General features: G+C 41.5%; 1 protein-coding gene across 3 annotated transcripts in view; it reads left to right on the top strand.

The window, feature by feature from the left end:
• BMPR1B (bone morphogenetic protein receptor type 1B) overlaps window positions 1–18,861 on the top strand; it is a 408,155-nt gene that overhangs the window by 381,865 nt on the left and 7,429 nt on the right. For all 3 annotated transcript variants that reach the window (XM_075609777.1, XM_075609786.1, XM_075609796.1), the window contains 3 exons: window positions 7,256–7,352; window positions 10,246–10,384; window positions 14,977–15,169. In XM_075609777.1, coding sequence (XP_075465892.1) covers window positions 7,256–7,352; window positions 10,246–10,384; window positions 14,977–15,169 — 429 coding nt within the window. The remainder of the gene's footprint in view (window positions 1–7,255; window positions 7,353–10,245; window positions 10,385–14,976; window positions 15,170–18,861) is intronic.

Below are 18,861 nucleotides of genomic sequence, written 5' to 3'. Positions count from 1 at the left end.
AAATTTACTTAGAGAAGTTAAAATACTTTTTATTTGGTGGTACTACAATACGACACAAGTGCATTGATATTGTGCATTCACAAATACCAAATAGCAGAAAGTGTAGGCAAAAATGAAGTGACTTTTTAAGGCAGTTTCTCACAATTTGTGTCCTTTGGTATGTTAAAACATCTGAAAAGGTTTTCCCTAGTCAAGGGCCTACAATTAAGGTCATACCTCAGGGGATGTTGGGGTTAGTTAGATCTCCCAGCTGCAGGTCAAAGTTAATTAACCCTTACTTTGAGGCTACATTCAGAAATAAAAGCATTTGGTCTTCGTCTTAGAATGTACATGGAAAACGTAGCACAGAAGTCTAACAGGGAAATACACGATTCACATGAATGAAAATATAAAATGGGTATCTGTATTAATATTATCTTATCCAGTGTGCTATAAATATGAAGACAGACATAGATTTTGCATATGTTATACTATTACAAGGACAAACATTACTGGAAATCCCAACAAAAAAATGATTGCTCGCAATATATGTGGGTGAAAATAAGCCGCAATAAAAAGCCCTTGTAATTGGCAGTCATGGTGCCGTGATGTCTGGCTCTTAGCTTGACTACATTCTAAATGGGCACAAGGATGATCGGAGGAATTAATGTCGAGGAGAAATATTTTATGCACGTGCTAACTGGCCTAAATATCGAATTTTGCCATTTATTAAGGTTTTCTGAAAAGCTTCATCACTCAATTGTGTTTCCATTGTCCTTTGTTGTGTGCATTATATTGCAAAAAAATAAAAGTAAAAATCATGCTTAAAAGCATTTTATATTTTAATGTCCTTGACAAACCAGTCAATAGACAGGAAAAGACACAGCGACAAGAACGTTTCCACAAGGGTTAGAGAAATTAAAGAACAGCAGTAAGGAAAACAATAAAAGAAGAACATGGAGAGGAACGCTGTCAAAAGGAGGCAGAGATAAGGAGAAAACATGAACATGAAACAGTGTATTTCTACATTAAAGCATATTAAAGCAGCAATCCTGCCTGCTTTATTCTTTTTAATTCTCCTTTTTTTTTTAAACAGGATTTTTTTTTACCATGAAGTCCCCAGAGTGGAAATGCTCTATTTTCAGCTCCGGGGACCCACTGGTTATAAAAATCCTTACAGTGAAGGTTCAGCCCTCACCAGGAGAAACAACATGGCGTTTTAAATCTCCTGTTTAACGCGGGCCAATGTGAAGCCACAACATCATCTATTACAGCCTCGTATTGAGCCAGGAAGTCATTCTGTTATGCTTACCAGTAAGGATCTCCGGAACGCCCCTGCATCCCATCATGTAACAAAAGTGGTGTTAAGCAGGGGGAATTTCTGCTTTAAGGTTACTGCAAAATACCCCTTGTCTACTTTTATGTTATAATATATTTGTTTTATCAGTGTGTGTATAATATATTTTATTTAACAGTCTATTGCGTGTGTGTATGTATGTGTGTGTGTATATATATATATATATATTTATATATATAGATATATATAAATGTAAATACAACTGTATGCTCATCTGCATGTCTTAGGCAGGTCTGCAACCCCGCCTTTCACCATTATCACCCAGCAAACAGCACTTCCACTGCAGCAAGGGATTCTGGGAAAGTGGCACTGTGTGCTCATTTGCATGTCATTTCCCAGAATCCCTTGCTGCAGTGGAAGTGCTGTGTGCTGGGTAATAATGGTGAAAGGCGGGGTTGCAGACCTGCCTAAGACATGCAGATGAGCATACAGTTGTATTTACATTTGCATATTTGCTTTGCTGTGGAGGGTTTTTGTCACTTTTTTTACTCACCATAACTTAACTCAGTATATATATATATATATATATATATATATATATATATATATAGAGAGAGAGAGAGAGGATAACTCTCGAAAGCTTGTCCTATGACATAAATTGTTAGTCCAATAAAAAAGGTATCACCGAATACTGTAGAACTCATTTATTCTGCACTATCGCAACTGGACTAACACGGCTATTTTCTGCTTTATATATGTAAGGCCTATCTTTTTACCTGCAACATGCAGGCTTACAAATGCTTTGGCCAAAGGGTTTAACAAAATACCCTTTTTCATGAGATTATTATTTTATGTTAGCCTAATTGGTTGGAGCGCAGGAATCGTTCTTTTTGTTCTCTATATGTAAGGCCTATCTTTTTACCTGCAGCAAACTTCTATAGGGAGGAGCGCAGAATTATGTACAGTTTCACACACACACACACACACACACACACACACACACACACACACACACACACACACACACACACACACACACACACACACACACACACACACCACACACACACACTTTTTATTATTTAAAATTATTGCAGTGTTAATCGGTTTTATGAAATGAAAGTGTTTTGTTTAATTATTACAATAATATCTTTTTATGTCTAAAAATGTGTATAACTTTTATTGATAGGACTCTAAATTGCCAACCACCTATTCTGATCCGAACAATCTATTTTGCGTAGTTTCTATGCATTTACAATTTACCTGATTTAAACTGACATCTTAAATTGTTACAAACCACACGTTAGAGTGAAGTGAGCACCATTAAAAAAAAATGCTAAACTGATATTAATCCATGAAATGGAGCCTTCAGCCCCCTGTTTGGCTCCTTCTCACACAAAGAAAAACAGCATCCCCAGTGAGTTCTCAGTTTCAGCTCTTACACACTTAGAGCCACAGCACAGGTAGAAAACTGCTGCTGAAGTGAGAAATGCCTGATGAGCCTCAGTGTTTTCCTGATAGACATCATGTCAGTGTCTCTTTTCAAAGGGCTTCAGGTATGTCTCACGTGTTTACATTGTGGGAGCTAAGAGCAGAAGGTAATGTAGCTTAAAATACGGACAGTGTTACCATTTTCAACAAAAGGTCGGGTATCTGGGGGTTTATTTTCCCACATTAATAAAGGGTTTCATTGCGAGGGGAAGAGTAAAAAATAAATAAAGGGGACAGGAAATCAGGTCTTTAAAAAGAGTAAACCAAGAGTTCCCCATGGAGCTTCTTGTCTCATTACTCTCGTAAATCTGAAACATAATAGCGCGATTGCAGGGTGAGTCGATAAAGCTGCAGTTCTCGGTTTTCTGTGTTGAGCAGCAGCATGAATGTAGTGTCTTTTAAAGGAAAATGTTGATCCCGCTAATCTCTTTTCGCGATGAGGACCCAAGTTCTGGTGCATGTTTGGATGTTCAGTTTTGTTCCTGAGCAGTGCACATAATAGCCTTTTGCTACCAGCATAGAAACTAGCAAGGTTACCATGAGATTATGCACCGGGGTGAAATAACTCGTAAGATTTCTTATTGTGCAGCTCATATTTACGGAGAGCCCGGAGAGTGTTGCCAAGAGGATAATACTGCGTTTCAAAAGGAAAAAGCATATAAATGTCAGACTTGGGAATATATTGCAGATCTCGTTAGCCACTTTGAGTTCATAATCGTATTACTCAGGTACAGGTTACTGGGGCTTATGATTAGGCGTGCCAGCAACTCCATTACTTACGCCTGGGATTTAAGTAAACCACTGAATTGCATTTCAACATTACCTACTGCAGAATTAGCCTTCTTAAAGGTGCAATCCCTGTTAGTTAGCTATAAGCGACATTTTAAAATCAGCATAACAATGTCATCCTTTTATTCAAACAAATCTAATAATGCTCAAAACAAAATTGTAGCTGTGTTGTTTTCCCCCCGAAATATAAGAGAGATTTTATTTTTTAGCAGCTGTGACAGGGTCATTGACTCTGTATACATTAGTATGAGAGGGCAGTATGCCAGCTTTCCAGTAGACAAGGGGTTAACCCAGCTTATTAAGCAGTCCACAGGTGATTCAAATTAAGCTAGCTCCTGCTTTAAAACAGGAAGAGGAAATGCCTCTGGAGCAGCAGTCTCTCTCAGGCACAGAGAGAAGACAGAGGAGTGGTGACAGACAGACACAGGCTGCTCAGATTGATCCTGTCCCAAGGGGGAATAAAGCTCCCAGGTAAGGAGCCAACTGGTGTTGTTGAACATTGTTGGGCTGGACTAGGTTAGCTAGCCAGCCAGGTAGATAGCCTGCACTTTTGTTTAGGCGGTTCCCCGACTGGTGATAGGTTTTTGTTTACGTCTATTGCACTTAAAGGGACAGAGTACCCATTGTTTTGATTACACTTTTGGACAAATAAATCCACCAGCATATTCATTCACCAGAAGAGTCGTGCTGTCTCCTCACTAACCACGGTCATCCTGCCACACAGCAGAGTGATTGTCAATCAAATTTGTACTCAACCTGTAGCCCAGTGCTACGCTGTCACAGTGCCACTTCTATTCTGTGCACCGTGACATCAGACAAATGGAAGTAGCTAGAGTAGGGCTGCCAGATATCCCGTAAATAGGGGATTGTCCCTTATTTCATTGACTTGTCCTGTTCTGGGAAGGTCTGTCGGGACGCATAATTGTCCTGTATTTTAATGCCTTGATATGAAATGCCTGAACTTAAAATGACTGTAATGTAATATAAACTTAATATGTTTCTATGTGAGCGTAATCGCTCCCTTTTCCGATGTCGCGCCCTCTTCCTGACAAAGTATATCTGTATACGAAACGCGTAGGAAGGAAGAGGGCGCGTTCCAACTTATTACTCAATATTTATTGAGGATATATATATATCACAATCATTGACTTTATTTGGGACATTGTGCATCGGCAAAATTGTGAAAGACGCGACGGAAGTGACGGAGCTTTGATGACGTCATCAGTGTGTCCGCGGAGACCCGATAGCCGGAACCAGTAAGGAGTCTATTTCTCTTCACATCCACGGCAGCAGCATCCTCACTACACAGTGAGAGATACACCTAACCGAGTGGAAGGACTGCAGGACCGCTGCCAGAGAGGGAAGGGATTTGATCTTTGAATTCGGGCTGAATCAACGTGATCGGACACAGTTGCAGTTTGCTGATGTGGTAACATGTCCCTAAACATGTCATGCTAATATATATACTTTTATTGATGTACGTGCAATACTCACCCGTTTAATATATAAATATTTTTTTACACTATGAGGTTTTTTGCGCTGTTTCTCTTTTTGTTTTTGTACTATCTTATGGTGTTATTTGTTTTCTTTTATAAAAAGGAAAGTTTTCATATAGTAGTTCTGTGGCGAAGTCTAAAGTCAGATTTATAGATTATACTGTACATCATGATTACTGTTTGTTCCCCCTAGAAGTGTAATTTGTCAATCTAAATGCAGTATGGCAGTCTAGCAGTCGTCCCCTTACATTGTAGGCCTATGCAAATACTATGGTTTGTAGCGAGATTGACAATAAAACAGCTCCTTTCATTCCCTATCGTGTCTGAATTGTTAAAGCGTTAGTTCCAGAGATGCTTAAAGGGCAACGCAGGGCAATAAATTGTAGAGAATTATTGAAACAGACCAAAACTTTAACCCTTTAACAGCCAGTGTATGCTTCTCACACAGGCTCCCCAGGCATGTTCAACTGTCTCAAGCATCTTATAGGGTTTGTTTTGTATGTATTGTGAATGTTACATTGTATGCATGCACACACGCAAATTGAGCACAATATATATATGTCACGCTATAGCAATGATTTAGGAAGCCACACTTCCTCTTTTGAAATAGGCAGCCATTTTGTGTGCCTTGGGAAGCAGGATCTTCACCGATTGATCACGAGCAAACAGATCGATCGTCAGCTTAGATAATTGTATGGCTGTAAAGGCAAGGAACTGCTGCACTTATTTCTTCTTTTTTTTTAACGGGCTAGTGGAAATACTGCTTTGAAGCGGAACACAAAAATCAAAAGGTATTATAAAGTGAAAGTCTATGATAAAACATTTAATTATCAATGATATATATATATATATATATATATATAATAGTTTTGTTCTTGTATAGTGTAGCTAGTTTTACCTGGCGCTTTAAAGAGACATTTTGCAGACACAGTGCCTGCCCCGTGGAGCTTACAATCTATGTTTTTGGTGCCTGCGGCACAGGGAGATAAAGTTACTTGCCCAGGGTCACAAGGAGCTGACACAGGGAATTTAACCAGGTTCCCCTGCTCCAAACTCAAAAAGATCACTTGTGAGCACATTCACATGTCTTAGGCAGGTCTGCAACCCTGACATTCACCATTATCACCAAGCATACAGTGCTTCCACTGCAGCAAGGGATTCTGGGAAATGACATGTAAATGAGCACAACATGTCACCTTTTGCCTGAAAAACCATTGTTACATGGAACCCATATAAGCTAATGCTTGCTGTTAACACAGCTTTAAAGCACAGCATGGGAATCAGATACAAAGCCAGAGAAACCACTCACAGACATGTTTCAACCTTTATGGGTATCATCAGTGTGAGGTTGGTTATACTGCTGGCTTTGTAATTTTCAAGGCTGTAGGATTTACCATCAAGTTTTAAGTTATGGTGGGTGAAAAGGGCAACAAGAAACCTTCACCGTATTGCATATAGCTAATAAAAAGATCACTTGTGAGCACATTCACATGTCTTAGGCAGGTCTGCAACCCTGCCTTTCACCATTATCACCCAGCATAATGCAGTGCAGTGCATTTCCACTGCAGCAAGGGATTCTAGGAAATGACATGCAAATGAACACACTGTGTCACCTTTTGCCTGAAAGACCTGCCTAAGACATGTGAATGTGCTCACAAGTGATCTTTTTATTTGCTATATGCAATACGGTGGAGGTTTCTTGTTGCCTTTTTCACCCACCCTAACTTAAAACATGTGTGTATACATACATACATACATACATACATACATATATACATACATACATACATACATACATACATACATACATACATACATCGTTTTGTTTTACCTGTGTAAAGTTCAATTTGAAAAAAAGTGAGAAAGTTGTGTTAGCTCCTTTCCTGTCCAAATGCTGTTGGTACTGTTGATTTTCACAGTAGATATGAAATATTCCTCATTTAGTTTTGTGTAGTAGTTAAATAACAAAGGAGAGAGAAGGAGTAGGTGGTATGATGCCTTCTATTGAACCAACAAGTATTTGATAAGGTCCAATAAAAGATATCACAACACTTACACCTTCTCCCTCCTCTTGTTATTTTAATACATGGAAGAAAGGACCAACACGGCTGCCCACCCTTCTTCCCCAGTTTTCTAGATAGTGACTTCACATGCTAATGAGAAAACATGGTATATAATGCACCTTTCTTGCTTTTTCTTCTAGATTTTGTTGATGGAAGCATCCACTATATGGCCTTACTTATCTCAGTGACTGTGTGCAGTATCATCCTCGCAGTGATTCTAATATTATGTTACTTCCGGTAAGAATAAGTGAAACATGTTTACACGCAGTGTAAGCATTATGGGGCTTTCTTGATGTGAAGGGCAGTGTAAAATAAATGCATCATAATCATTTTTCCTTATTGATTACACTTCTGTTGTGCAGAGATACTTATACCTGTGGGATCTAAATACAAATATAAAAGTGTAAGATGTAATGAATTCAGGTTAAATTACTTGCTAATTACTTTATTTCATATAGCGCCTTTCTCTCAATGGAGAACTCAAAGCGCTTTCCAATTACAGTACAGTGTGTGGTATGCATCATATAGGTATGTTACAGACACAGTCCCTGCCCCATAGAGCTTACAATCTATGTTTTTGGTGCGGTAAATATGTCATTGGCCCTTATTTCATTGAATTGTCCCGTTGTCCCGGAAAGGTCTGTCGGGACACATAATTGTCCCATATTGTATTGTATGTCTTTATTTATATAGCGCCAAAAGTGTACTCAGCGCTTATTATAATGCCTTGATGTGAAATGTTTGAACTTAAAATGACTGTAATTAAATTAGTCATAAAAAACGTAATGGATTTCTACTTCAGTGAAATAGTTCCTTTTCCAATAGATGGCGCCTTACTAAATTATTAAAATAATTAAGTGAGGATACTGCCTGGTCCCCTCATAATACCATGACACCCACCCCTATACGCGTTGCTTTTTCTCCCACCTATACTTGTTAGTTCAGTGCGCGTCTTTTCCCCGCCCTACCAAGCATAGAGATGATAACAAACAAAGGGGCTTATGCAGTAAGCGTTCATGATTCACTTATCAAGCACGTATCTCCCAAAATGCTTACTGCTATTCAGTAAGCGGTGATAAGTGAGTGATAAAAGACTGAATCGCGCAAAAAATATTTCTCATAAAAAAAATCACTGAGGCTTTTTGTCATGTTCATAAACTCACGCAATTCTAGTACCAGTGATTAGGCTATGAACGCCTATCACTGCTCTAGAATGGTGATTTTATCACAAAATCCTCATGCCAGAAAAATTTGGTGTAAAGGTGTTGGAAACCTGCAGAGAAGCGGCGAGATGGGACAGAAAAAAAATGCATTTTTCCTGCATAGGATTGATGCCGGGAATCTCTGGAGCTGATATCCATTAATATTAGCACCAGAGACCCCTGGCATGCATCCTATGCAATAAAAATGCATTTATAGTAAACTTCATTACCATAGTGGATAGCCTCAGGGACCCCCTACTTCCCGAAGTACAGGCCCCGTTTTGGGGTACCGGTATCATATATGCATTTAAATGTCCGTGTCACGTGACCATGGGAATAAAATGCATAGGAGATACCGGCACCCCATAATGGGGCCTGTATCTCGGGAAGTAGGGGGTCCCCGAGGCTGAAACCAATGCGGTTCAGCTCAGGAGACCCCCTGCTCATCTAATCTATTAACAAAATTTAGATTTATACTCATAAATTTTGGGCGATATTTGCACAGGGAGAGACGGCTCTCTCAGAGCAGCTCTCTCTGCAGCAGATACAACTCGCCGGGTAAGGCCTTTTCAGAGGCTAATCACCCGTTTTGTGAATTTTGCTGTGAAGGGTAATGAAGGCTTTCTGAATACCGTGATAGCAACGCTCATAAAAACGGTGATTTAAATGGCCCGGTGATTTATTTTATGAACCTTTAGTGCATAGGCCCCAAAGAGTTTAAATGCAGTGTCATTGTTTACAGTCAGTGCCTTTCTCACTGAGGCGCTCTTTCTCCATGTTGGGATCCCTGTATTCATAAAAGTATTTGTATAAATGTAGCATACCTGCTAAAAAGGTTGGAGGGTATAATCATCATTGTTGGTAAAAACATTTTGTTTCTCTAAAAAAGAATTATGAAGGTTTTACTGATATTCACTAGTTCACTAGGGTTTTCCCATTCTCTCAGGTTGTCTGAGGTTAGAATGGCGTTGTGTGCAATGTTTCTGGATTAATAACTTAATATATATTCATTTATGAGGCTGTCTGCAATTGCGATATCATATTTTCAGACATAAACAATATGGTGAGAAGCGGGGTGACACATATTTAATGTTGCATCAACTTCCACCTAAGTGCAGTACCTCTCTCCTCTCCGAATAATACACATGAAGAACAAACTTTTTATAGGCTCTGAACACTATAATGTTATCTATGAAGAACTTGCATGTTGGCTCACTAAAAGGTATCACAACCTACATGGAATCACTAACCTTAATGAATAGGGAACATAAGGATGGAGATTGCACACCAGGTCTATGAAAAACATTATGATTAGTATTTGTATAATAATTTGCATCACCGTATTGGAAGAAAGGATATGTGTGGTTGTGTGTGACCTGCACCATCCCACGTATACTGTGTTTATATATTTGTAGTGGAATATGTTGTGTATTCATTCTAAGCAAGTCCCATTTTCATATGAAGTTATGCTTTGTTTTTGTTTTTTAATTCATAATTAAGTAAGAGAAATACAAAAAACAGCTGTTGTTCAGTGAGAAACAAAAACATGTCACTGTAGATCCATTTGCTACATTATTTATATATATATATATATATATATATATATATATATATATATATATATATATATATATGTGTGTGTGTGTGTATATATATATATATATATATATATATATATATATATATATATATATATATATTTATGTACTGTACATCAACCTTTGCTACATTATTACTGATAATGTGCTGATTTAACTTTGAGCAGAGCACCATATAATATTAAGTGCAATATTTACAAACTTCCATTATTTGGCTAGTTTCTGATTTCAGTGATTTCAACTCAGACCACACATATAGTGCGTGGTAAATGATTCTCACTGCTACACACACCACAAGAATTGCTGCTCACCTATGACTTCTATCCACAGGTATAAAAGGCAAGAAGCAAGACCCCATTATAGCATTGGACTAGAGCAAGATGAGACATACATCCCTACCGGGGAGTCTTTGAAGGACCTGATTGAACAGTCTCAAAGCTCTGGAAGTGGCTCGGGGCTCCCTCTTCTGGTAATAAAGTGCTATTTTATATTCAGAATGCAGCAAAATAATCCCAAGAATTTTCGCAGTAATAGGGACCTCCGCAATACTAAATGAAGTAACAAAATAATTAATATCTGCTTTTTATGCTGACATTTTACTCCTGCGGATGTGAATCATGCACCTTTATTATCTCTAATTCTTTAGTAAGTATTCTTATGTTCAGTTTCGGAGTCACTTGCTGGCCTTTGCCGCCAGGACAGTGGCTCTAAGAAGCATGGTTAAAATGTTTTTTAAAGTTGAATGCTCTGATAATATCCAGACCTTTATAGTTTCCAAAGGCTGTGCTTCTAAAAAGAGAAGGTCCTGATTTACTAATCAACTCTGTACTCAAGGCATCTTACAGACCATTGAAACAAATGGCTCATAAAGTCCATTATAGCTTAGCGCCGTTAAATAAACTGTGATAGCACTGAGCACTTGCTACTATAGCGTGGAAAAGGATATAACACTATTATACCCATAGGTGTGGTGCCGTTTTGGAGTAACAGCCACTGACAGTATACAGTGGTCTGTGATCTGTTTTATTAAGTACTAGCTGATATACCCGGCATTGCCCGTGATGTAATGTTCTGGCTCCCCCATCCTCCCTCTCAACTCCCTTCCCCCCCCCTCTTCACAACTGTTCAGGCTTCCCCCCCTCTCTCCTGAATCCCTCCTCCCCTCTCTCCTGACTCCCTCCCCCCTCTCTCCTGACCACCTCCCCCCCTCTCTCCTGACTCCCTCTCTCCCCCCCTCTCCTGACTCCCTCTCTCCCCCCCTCTCCTGACTCCCTCTCTCCCCCCTCTCCTGACTCCCTCTCCCCCCCTCTCCTGACTCCCTCTTTCCCCCCCTCTCCTGGCTCCCTCTCTCCCCCCCTCTCCTGAGTCCCTCTCTCCCCCCTCTCTCCCCTGACTCCCTCTCTCCCCCCCTCTCTCCTGACTCTCTCTTCCCCCCCCCCCTCTCTCCTGACTCACTCCCCCACCCTCTCTCCTGACTCCCCACCTCTCTCCTGACTGAATAGCACCCCCCGCCTGTCCTCTGTGCGCCGCCATCTTACCCACTCAGCGCCACGAGGCAGCTGCAGGAGGAAGGGGGTCCTTCCGGGCGCCGCCATCTCAGCCACTCGGCGCCACGAGGCAGCTGCAGGAGGAAGGGGGTCCTTCCGGGCGCCGCCATCTTACCCACTCGGCGCCGCGAGGCAGCTGCAGGAGGAAGGGGATCCTTCCGGAGGCTGCCTGTCCCCCCGCCGGGGAGGGAAATGAGAACCGGGGAGGGAGGGAAGTGAGCGCCGGGGAGGGAGAGAAGTGAGTGCCGGGGAGGGAGAGAAGTGAGCGCCGGGGAGGGAGAGAAGTGAGCGCCGGGGAGGGAGAGAAGTGAGCGCCAGGGAGGAAGGGAAGTGAGCGCCAGGGAGGGAGAGAAGTGAGCGCCGGGGAGGGAGAGAAGGCCGGGGAGGGAGAGAAGTGAGCGCCGGGGAGGGAGAGAAGTGAGCGCCGGGGAGGGAGAGAAGTGAGAAGTGAGCACCGGGGAGGGAGAGAAGTGAGAAGTGAGCGCCGGGGAGGGAGAGAAGTGAGCATTGGCGGCTGGGGCAGGAGGGCTGTGCCGCGCTTCCCCTCCGTCCGGGAGCCGGTGCAGGGCGGTGCACGTGTGTGTGGCGCCGAGGGGGAAGAGAGTGGCAGTTGGGTGACGTCAGAGCCACCAATCTGATTGGCCAGAGGCTGAGGACCGCGAGGCAGCTGCAGGAGGAAGGGGGTCCTTCCGGGCGCCGCCATCTTACCCACTCGGCACCGCGAGGCAGCTGCAGGAGGAAGGGGGTCCTTCCGGAGGCTGCCTGTCCCCCCGCCGGGGAGGGAAGTCAGCGCCGGGGAGGGAGGGAAGTGAGCGCCGGGCAGGGAGGGAAGTGAGCGCCGGGGAGGGAGAGAAGTGAGCGCCGGGGAGGGAGAGAAGTGAGCGCCGGGGAGGGAGAGAAGTGAGCGCCGGGGAGGGAGAGAAGTGAGCGCCGGGGAGAGAGAGAAGTGAGGGAGGGAAGTGAGCGCCGGGGAGGGAAGTGAGCGCCGGGGATGGAGAGAAGTGAGCGCCGGGGAGGGAGAGAAGTGAGCGCCGGGGAGGGAGAGAAGTGAGCGCCGGGGAGGGAGAGAAGGCCGGGGAGGGAGAGAAGTGAACGCCGGGGAGGGAGAGAAGTGAGCGCCGGGGAGGGAGAGAAGTGAGCACCGGGGAGGGAGAGAAGTGAGAAGTGAGCGCCGGGGAGGGACGGAAGTGAGCGCCGGGGAGGGAGAGAAGTGAGCGTTGGCGGCTGGGGTAGGAGGGCTGCGCCGCGCTTCCCCTCCGTCCGGGAGCCGGTGCAGGGCGGCGCACGTGTGTTTGTGTGAGTGGCGCCGAGGGGGAAGAGAGTGGCAGTTGGGTGACGTCAGAGCCACCAATCTGATTGGCCAGAGGCTGAGGACCAATCAGATTCACCGCATCTAGCACTAACCTTTCGATTTTATATATTATTAGATGTTATCAAGCCATACAGTTCCTTAGGGATCTTAGAGTCACCTGACCTCACCGATCAACTTTACACTTAATCACTCATTTGGGTATTTATTTGTTGGTTTCATGCGCATGTTTATACAGCTCCCGTTTATTCACGTACACCTGTTTAGGAGCCCAGACCTCTGCATCACCAGTGACCTACCTGCAGCAATCTTCAGTCTCGTGTGTCTCATACAGTTGCAGCTATTGATTTAATTCTATTAGTTCTCTCCTTGATATTCATTTTATTGTATCCAATAAAGGTTGTATTTTATTTTCACATTAATCTGTCGGGTAGAGGACATCATAGGGGGGATCCTCCTGTAAATATATCTGGGATCGCACTGATCCTGCGATATCGCATACAAAGTCTCATTGAAGTCAGTGGGACTTTCCACGCTCCAGCGCCGGATCGCATAGAATACGGGCCAGAATCTTTTCAACCCAATTTAACCCTCCACTGCCTGGTAGTGCTGTTTGTGGTTCCTCCCGGTACCAAATTGTTACAAGTTCTCTTGCCTTAGTTACATCCCTTCGTGGGTAGGCTTTTTAAACAAGTTCTGAAGTTAACAGCCACCATCATTTTTCATCTCTCCCCCACTGAGGCAATGAATCACCTCGTCTTATAATAGCTAAAAGTTGATTAGTGTTGGTGCCCATGGCAAAAAAATCTGACATGGTACTTCTGATAAATGATTTAATGCTGCTGTACCAATTCTCTTTCGTATATCACACTGCCTAACTCCATGCCGTATCTTTACCCCCAGGTAATCATTCTCATAGAATTTAGGATTTCCAATCTCCAGTTTTGCTTCATCATACCTGCTATTAATATAATTCATGTTAGTATGCTGATATAAATATGCTTCTTGATACTCTGTCATTTTTCCTGTCTTGTGGCGCGTTAGTTCGCAGTTGCTGTAGGGTTTTGCTTAGGTGCTTATGGTTGATTGATTTAATGTTTGTATCAATCCGTCTTATTTCCAAATGTCTTCTCCTTTAATGTCTCCAATCTAAGTCTTGTTAATAATTTTCAAGCAAACATCTCAACCACAACTGTTATAATCACTTCATGTAATCACCACCAGACATTTAAATAGTATTTCTCCTTATACAAAGCTAGCCATAAACAACAACACAAATTCGTAAACGCTGATGGTTATACCATTATCACACCGCAGAAAACCCACGTCTTTAGGGAAGACTGTTCAACACTATCATATCCCCAATCTTCTTCCTACTGACCTTACCACCGTATTATGTCAGCTTCTAAAGACTCAAATAAGTGAATATCAGTTGTTCTGGCCCAAAATATGAGATTAAGAAGTAGTGGGACACTATTGAATAATACCAAAACAGTGAATATAACAATGAGTGAGTCTGAGTCCAAATAAATGAAACTCCGTTATAGATTTGGCTATACATTGAAGCCCTATTAAATATATCTTAAATGGAAACACACAAGTTAAGAATGATAGGAAAGGAGATTCATGGCTGAGTGAGGATTTTTTGTAAAATTGAAACACCAATATATGTTATTATAATCCACCTTTGATCGCACTGGCAGCCAAGAAGTTAAATAGTTTTTGCTCAGTAAAATAATCTTTATATTGACGTGAGACATAAATGAAGCATGAACACGTAAAAATGCTGGCCCAAACTAATTTTAGTTTTACTGTAATATAATATGGGGTCACTTTGCTATACATTAATAACAGTGCTTGTTACTTCTTATATTTAACATTTTTAAAAAGCAATACTTTATGTACGCGGGTGACAGCTATTGACTGTAAGCTTCTTGTCCTTAGCCTTAATACTGTACACAATAACCATTGTCGGTATTATTTCATATGACAGCACATGTTACTTTTCTGTCTGAAATTAACAAAGCTAATGTATGGCAATATTGCTCGTTACTCCTGGGAAGAAGCTTTAGAGCTGTATGCAGTAACAGTCCCCTCACGGGATTATTTTCTGATGTTCACTATAGATTGATCATTATGTACAGTAGTGGGTGGACATTTTTTCAGTACTTAAGTAATATGTTGTTGCTCTTGGGTTATTCACAGGTCCAAAGGACAATAGCAAAGCAGATTCAAATGGTGAAACAGATTGGCAAAGGCCGCTACGGGGAGGTTTGGATGGGCAGGTGGCGTGGAGAAAAGGTTGCTGTAAAGGTATTCTTCACTACGGAAGAGGCCAGCTGGTTTAGAGAGACGGAAATCTACCAGACCGTGCTCATGAGGCATGAAAACATTTTGGGTAAGTCATAACAAACATAGGAATTTCAGAATGATATAGAAATTGCATAGCTGCCTGTGGCTTTAAGGCAGCAGTGGCTACTTTTTGGGTCTTGTAAAACATTTGATAACTGCGTGTTGCTCGATGTGTGAGAGTCACTAACCTCTAACATGGGTTATTGCACCGCAATCTTGTATTACCTTTCATTCAAGTAAATGGCAATTAATGTGGGCTCACGGTGTGATAACCCACAACAGAGGCTAGTTAGTGCTTATGCATGTGCAGCAGAAACCATTGGCTACAACGGGGTTATGATGATGTTACTAGCTGCAGTGCAAAAACTTCATCAAGTTGAGCCTAGCCCCACTGAATGAACACACAGCTGAAGTTGATCTCAATGGAAAGGGACATGATAACTTCAGGAATATGCCTGTTAATTATCAGGGATAAGTGTGCCTTAACTAACACATGAATGGTCCAGACAAATATATCATACTATCCACCCTATTCTAAATGGTGAGAGCATTGTAAACAATCATTCGTTTCCATTTAAGTAATGGAGTAATGACTTTGCAACATACTAAATAGTGGTCAAAGGGATGGCACTCACATGTATCCCTTCTACCATTTTAACTAGATAGATAGATAGATAGATAGATAGATAGATAGATAGATAGATAGATAGATAGATAGATAGATAGATAGATAGATAGACAGATAGACAGATAGACAGATAGATAGACAGACAGACAGACATGCACTTACCTTTTATTAGTTTTCTTTATTCAGGCTTAGCTTCTAACAAGAAGTACCATGGGATATGCAATACTACAGCTTTTCTTTGAGTGCTATTTAGTGGTTAATTCATGTCCATTAAATCTCGGTAAATTGAATGTATAACCTCTGTTCATTTAATGCAAGCATGCATTATTATAACTCTGGCTTTTCCTGTCTGGCGGCTCTTGTGTAACAAAAGAATTTTATTTAAATTTGTAGTTGTTCTCAAACTGAGTGTAAAGTATTGTGATGCCCCCTTAAGTGGAAGCGCGTATTTACTTAAAAAATAAACAATGATGATGAGGAGCTAAACACCAACAAATTAGAATACCCCTGAGCATGTTTTCAAGTGTTCCATAGGCTCCAAACCTGTTTCATTCACCACTCTATCGCATATCAGACTTATGCTTCTAGAAAAAGCTTCTGTAAAAAAGGAAGGACTGAAGTAAAGTGGAAATTATACATTTAATGGCTAACTGACGATTAAAAAGAGTGCAAGTATTTAGGACCACTCGGGTCCCTTTTGCGTGCATGTTAAAATGCTGCTGATATTGTGAAGTTGGTGATGATCAGGGCAATGTTATAAAGAAGGGTTTCGAAAATTCAGAGTTGCAACATTTTTATAGAAAGGCACAAAGATTCAGTTGCTTTAATGTCTAAAAAAAATAGAATATTTAAAAAAAACTACTAGTAGAAGATTTAAAAATAATGTGTTGTATGTGTAAAATAATAAAAAAAGGCCTTTAAAGGGGATTTGGGCTATATTTACCAGGCAGTGCTAAACCTTATAGCATTTTGTGGCCCATAGATTTGAAGCACCTTTTGCAAAATCGAGAATTTTGTCTTCCGAGCAGCAATCCCACTTGAATGTTTTTTGGTTTAAAACGTATTTGAACCGATGTCTTTACTCATCCTTAGTCTCCTGACGTGCGGGCCACAAAAAACAACAAATATGTTTGCCGGGGACCACGTGGCAGTGGGGCCCCCAACAGAAAGCCACAAAGTAATTTATTTTTGCTGCCAAAGCAATTTCCGTCTCTGCCGCCATTTTGACTCTGGCGAGTAGATATTCTGTGCCCGGTACCAGAGCTGCAACAACCAGAGATCTATGTACGTTGGGGAACCAAGTAGCACCTCCTGTTTCAGATAAGAAATTAAAATGTCAAACAACGTGGATTTCTACTTTAAAGAAAACGACCTACTCAGCCAGTTACCTAAACCTGAACCAATGGATGACATTAGTTCTTTAAATGTGTTATTGGCTATAAAGATTAATTTATTTAAACTTCATCTGTCATCATTAATTTAGACCCTCACAAAAACATGACTTTATTACTAATGAAGAATTAGGGAGGCTTTCTGTATCCTAAATATTCCCTTCCATATCATTTTAGACTGCTGTTGTCACAGTAAAGCCTTTAATTACTTTTAGTAGAGTGCCCTTCTAGCTGCTATTTATCATGGCAATGGGCTGTAAATCATGCATGATTCCTACTTTATAGACCGTAATAATACTGTTTAATAGTTTTATCACACCAGTGATAATCAACCTATGTCATTCAGACAGCCAATTTAGCAGCTAGCCACGGCTCAAAGCCACATTCAAATATTTATGTTCTGTCCTTTCTTTTTCTAGGCTGGTTTGATCAATTTAAACTTTTTGTGGATTTAAAGAGCCCAAAGCAGTGCTCTGAAGAGCCACATGCAACGTATGAACTGTAGTATAGGTATCGTAGCATCATGCACACTATCATTGGAACCTGGGGTTAGACTTATAGTGCAGAAAAAGTAGCATGCACAGGATCCTAATCATTATGGCTCATAATCTGTATGAAGCAGTATTTGCTTTGTGTGCCTAAAGATTTGTGAAGCAGAATTGTCTTTCTGAGAGATTGTAGGTGCTAATCTTTGGTTTGAAACAAAGTGCATTAACAAGAAGTAGCTGGACTAGGTTTTAATGCAAGACAGGATATTGTTGACAAGCCAGGGAGAATACATCCCTCTACATGATTTTTAGAGGTGCTAGTCTTACAAAAAGAAACGTTTATGAAATTAGGGATTTTATTCTGTGGACTACTACAGATGATGTTCTGGGAAGTAATTCTGAGCCAGTCAGTAGCCACTTTAACCACGAGGGCAAACATAATGTATTTAAAGGATTTAGTTGCGTGATTTAGCAAAAAAGCTTGATCCTAGAACTATGTGTTCTCTTTCCACAGAGATATGTGTCATCGGTGTCAGATTTCCCATTAGGTCGTTAGGCCTGGGCCTAAGGCAGCACAATTTTGGGGCGGCAAAAATGTAAACCCCATTTGCATTTGCCGCAGTCCCGGACCTATCAACCTAATGGAAAGGGACTTATTTACCTGTATGGGCTGCCTCCATTCTGCTGCCCTGCTTCTCCTACAAAATCGAGCGCCAAATGATGCCGCGGACGTCACAACAGACGTCCCACGTGTATCGTTGCCATGGCAACCGTGACGTTGCAGCGTCAAATGAAATCATGATGTTGCGTTACCATGTTAACGCAACACCACTTTGGGTATGTCCGCCGCGTCATCTGACGCTGGATTCTGACGGAAAAGCAAGGCGGCAGACACAGGCAAGTGCCTATGGGCGGCGGATGTGTAAATCCGCCACTGTGTGTCATTGTAAGCTCTGGCACGGCAGGGTATACTTACGCAGGAAAACTGAGCATGAGTTGGAAGAGAGAGCTAAATCGCACAAATATATACCAGATAGGAAAAGTCAGAACTTTAATTATTGGGCTTCACCAGTATAAAGAGCTAATTGCAGTCTGATGATCGTGTGCAACATATTCACTACTGAACATCAACACACAGACAATAGCATGTTTCAATGCAGGGCCATTAACCATAAAGCATTGTGCTTGTCATTCCAGCCTATCTACTGTAGCTTACTATTTATTGTAGGTG

Source organism: Ascaphus truei, chromosome 1 (genome assembly GCF_040206685.1).
Source record: "Ascaphus truei isolate aAscTru1 chromosome 1, aAscTru1.hap1, whole genome shotgun sequence".
NCBI classification, from domain to species: Eukaryota; Metazoa; Chordata; class Amphibia; order Anura; family Ascaphidae; genus Ascaphus; species Ascaphus truei.
Note: the sequence above shows the minus strand (reverse complement) of the source record. Positions and strands in the feature narration are given on the sequence as shown.